Raw genomic sequence first — 4,407 nt, 5'->3', positions numbered from 1 at the left:
CACTAGAGTTTGCAAGCTCAATAAATCCTTGTATAGATTAAAGCAAGCATCCTGACAGTGGTTTGCAAAGTTTTCCTCCACTATTATTCAACATGGTTTTGTCCAATAAAGAGCTGATTACTCACTCTTCACTCGGTCACAAGGTTCCTCTTTTGTTGCCTTACTAGTATATGTCGATGACATATTAATTGCTAGCAATGATGTTGCTACAGTGGACACTCTCAAGAAGTTCCTTCATGATAAATTTAAATTGAAAGATTTTGATCCATTGAAATTTTTTTTGGGCCTTGAAGTTGCTCGCAGCTCCAAAGGCATATCCCTTTCTCAAAGGAAATACACATTGGAGATACTATCCGACACTGGATATTTGGGAAGTAAACCAGTTAAGACTCCCATGGAACAAAACTTGAAGTTGTCTCGAAGTGAAGGTGTTCTTCTTGAGGATGCCAAAGTTTATAGACGTTTGGTTGGTCGTTTGCTTTATCTTACCATCACTAGACCCGATATTACCTTTGTTGTGCATGTCCTTAGTCAGTTTATGGATTCACCTCGACAGCCTCATCTAAATGCTGCATATCATGACTTACAATACTTGAAATCTGCTCCTGGCCAATGACTCTTCTTCTCTACTAATTCTTCACTCAAACTGAGTGCTTTTACTGACTCAGATTGGGCTGGATGTCAAGACAGCAGACGATCCCTCACTGGTTTTTGTATTTTCCTTGGCAATTCTCTTGTGTCATGGAAATCCAAGAAGCAAGCTATAGTATCAAGATCCTCTACAGAAGCCGAATACCGGGCAATGGCTTCCATAGTTTGTGAATTAGTTTGGTTATCCTCACTGCTTTCCAATCTGTAAGTACCTCCAAGAATTGTTTCTCTATATTGTGATAGTAAAGCTGCGTTGCATATTGCTTCAAACCCCGTATTTCATGAACGTACCAAGCACATCGAAATCAATTGCCATTTTATTCGTGTTAAGCTTCAAGATGGTTTTCTGCGTACAATGCATATTTCTTCAAAGAATCAATTAGCTAACCGCTTCACCAAAGCTCTAGGCAATCCACTGTTTTCTGCCATGATGTCCAAGCTGAGCTTCATTAACATTTATGCTCCAGCTTGAGGAGGATGTATTAGAGTTAAAATATATTTTTAACCTTATAACTGTTTTTTCTGCCTTTATTAAAGTGTATATAAGACCACGTTTTGTAATACTTTAAGACTATAGAAATACAAATTATATTTTTCACCTATGTTTCTTATTTTCATTTCTATTTTCCATTTCTATTTCTGTTCTTTACAGCTTGGGGATTTCAAAAGTCGGCTAAAGGATGGGTTTGGGTAGATATAATATTGGAAATAAAAGAAGACAATGGATTGGTATAAATTAACCTGCTTTAGCAGATCAGTCAATATTGGCTAGCTATGAACTGAATTCCTTTTTACTTGTATTAATTATAAATGACCTAAGGGCTAATCCATCTGTACAACCACATGAAAAAGTCAAGGAATTTTAACTTGCGTACGTATGAGATGCCAATTACGTACTAGGAGTAGGCCGATAAAACTAATCATGCATGCATGCACGCAGCATCTTTAACTGTAAGAACTACGTAATAAAAAGTAAATTAAGGAAACATTAATGAGTGATGTCAGTGCGTGATTTTTATACGTATACTCGTGTTACTGTGGTGACGTCCCAGATAACTATATATATATATATATAAAATATATTTATAACTATTAATTATGTAATTACCTCGTGATCATTTTAAAAGAAATAAATAAAATATAGAATATATATAAAAAAAATTAATTTTTTAATAATAAATTTAATTAATATTTAAAATAATTATACGATTTTTATACATTTTATAGTTATATATAAAATTACTTAATATATATCCCAATCAAGTCACAAGCATATTACTGATCTTTGAAACAATAATTGAGGGCTAGATCTGATACTCAGTAGACCATTAATAAATCATAATTAAATGGCCGGGGATTTGTATATGTAGTCATCATTATTATCTTTGATTCAATAATTCAAAAGATAAAATTAATACAACAAAACAAAAAGAGAAAGAAAGATAAAGAGAAATGAGGGGTCCACAAAAAATGGTTGGGTAAATGGTCCCCGTCTGAGTCAGACCAGTTTCACACCACGAAGTTGGAAGTGGTGGGGATCCTGATCTCCCAGAAGACACAAGCCATCGAGACATGCAGGGTCGAGTCCATCGTGTCTGATCTTGTCAAGCCTTCCAATTCGAGGAATATTATTGATCACTCGGACGTTAATTCCAAAGACGTCACACGTACAACATCGATCTGTCATATTATGAATATATAAAGTAATTAATTCAAATATACCTATATAACGTATGTAATGCTAAGAGCTCATGCATATATGGTACTATATATAAAGTGGGAAAAACTTCAAATCCCTTCAATGAAAATAGAACACATGAAATTCAGATAATTTACAGTGGGTACACATGTAGAATATTACCCTCCTCTCAAATCCGTAAGTCCCCTCCCACTCCTTTTCGTTTTCTTCCTCCCTCATCCCCTCCTACCAAATGGACAAGCTCAAACATCAAAGGGACTCCATAATGATTTCAGGAAAAAAAAAAAATACTCCATACAAGAAATGAAGAACATAAACATTATCAACTTTTCAGAGAATATCAAATAGCACCTGCATACATCGCAAAAGATGACATAAATAGAGGAAGTTTGGAAAAAAAAGAAAAAAAAACGATGAAACCCCCAACTTTCAATTTGGCTGTGCTGAGAAATTGATGAAAAATAATAGACACATTTCGGTCTGAACCCCTCATCGACATAACCATTTGAAACCACACTCAGCACTTCAAAAATAAATCACAAAAAATACACCCAATCAAATAGTTTCTGAAATTCATCTAGAGATAAATGCACAGAGCGAGAGTGAGGAGAAGGAGGAGGAGAGAGAGAGAGAGATATTGAGAGAGGGATACAGGTGAGGGGGAGGGGAGAAACGCGGGTGAGGGGAGGAACCCCTATAATTCGATTTTTTTGCCTACAACGAATTCTAGTTTACATTCCATAAAACTCTTACCTGCCAGGCAACTATTGGGTGGTGTCAAATCCTTATTTACACCACATCCTACTCCCAGGCCTACCTACCCAAAGTGGGAACATACAAACTATAAAGTCCATTCTACGTCATAGTTATTTCTACCCGGCCCACTCAAAATAAAGTTCGCGCGTGTATGTAATTTTTTAATTCTTTTCAGGTTTCTATATACAATCTTTAATTTCCATAACCATGCATGAAGCACCGTGCATATTATATATATATATATATATATAGGTACCTCAGCCAAAGCGTCCTTATTCCACATGCAGGTAACATTTTGGTAGTTTTCAATCTTGGATGCATGGATACAAACATTATTTTTATTTATTCTTAGCATTAATTTAGATGGATACACGCTTAGCGATGGTTCTTCGGTCTGTCGGTATGTTGTGAGTGTACACAGAGAAGGACAGGACTAAACGACAAACTTGGAAATAAGGAAACACAATACAAACGCTGTATTACAATATTTGATTCTCCCACGCTATAGCTATAACAAAGCAGGAACTCAGAAACCTCAACAATATCGAAAAGAGACAAAGAGCAAAGATCAAATGCTCAGGAAGAGCATTCAAAGTTCAGCATTATTGAATACTTTACTTCACTTCTGCTAGCTTTCGCTAATGGATCACATGATCTTAGCAATGAGCAGCATTAGGAAGTTTGCACTTTCCGGGGAGCTGCATGGCAAGGTTTGGATCAATTCCAAGGGAAGGCAACAGGTTGGAGTTTCTGTAGGAGCAAAGACATCGAAGGTCGGCATGCGAGAGTGCAGAGCAGCAGCTGGCGGAAGGCGCGGTAGGATTTGGAGGTGTCACAGATGGCTTGCATTCCATTAGTCCAGAATAGGGCACGTTGCACAAGCTTTGCGCGTTGCAAACCTGAAGCCTCCCGATGCTCGAGAAGGCAACAAACAGCACAGTCACAATAAAGATCAGCTTCTTCACTACAGAAAACTCCATCAATGATATTCCCCAGTACCAACGATCTTCTCGATCTCTTCTTTTGTATCTGTTTTCGAATGCTCTAGTTATCGAGAGCTTTGGGCTTGGGGTTCATTTATATAGGGAACGAGTAGTAGGTGTGACCCGTGAATATACAATATTGGCAGGTTAGTACTGTGGTGTCACGGGCAGTGCGTTTGTGGCGCAGATCAAGTCATCCATTGTACGCGTGGATTGTTGTGTCTAGCTACCTCTCAGTGACAAGTCCTTGTTCTTGTTTTTTAACTGAATATATAAGGATAGCATTTCCCACAAGGATAAAGGAATAGCAATACAGAG

The 4,407-nt window shown here is 37.1% G+C and overlaps 1 protein-coding gene across 1 annotated transcript; it reads right to left on the bottom strand.

The window, feature by feature from the left end:
• Window positions 1-3,762: 3,762 nt before the first annotated feature.
• On the bottom strand, window positions 3,763-4,086 carry LOC121245839 (putative lipid-transfer protein DIR1). Its single transcript, XM_041143723.1, has one exon. The coding sequence runs from the start codon at window positions 4,084-4,086 to the stop codon at window positions 3,763-3,765; it is 324 nt and encodes a 107-aa protein (XP_040999657.1).
• Window positions 4,087-4,407: the final 321 nt, after the last annotated feature.

Source organism: Juglans microcarpa x Juglans regia, chromosome 1D (genome assembly GCF_004785595.1).
Source record: "Juglans microcarpa x Juglans regia isolate MS1-56 chromosome 1D, Jm3101_v1.0, whole genome shotgun sequence".
NCBI classification, from domain to species: Eukaryota; Viridiplantae; Streptophyta; class Magnoliopsida; order Fagales; family Juglandaceae; genus Juglans; species Juglans microcarpa x Juglans regia.
Note: the sequence above shows the minus strand (reverse complement) of the source record. Positions and strands in the feature narration are given on the sequence as shown.

What these genes read in the sequence shown, in the direction of transcription:
- LOC121245839 (XM_041143723.1), bottom strand. Translation starts at nt 4,086, where the DNA reads ATGGAGTTTTCTGTAGTGAAGAAGCTGATCTTTATTGTGACTGTGCTG.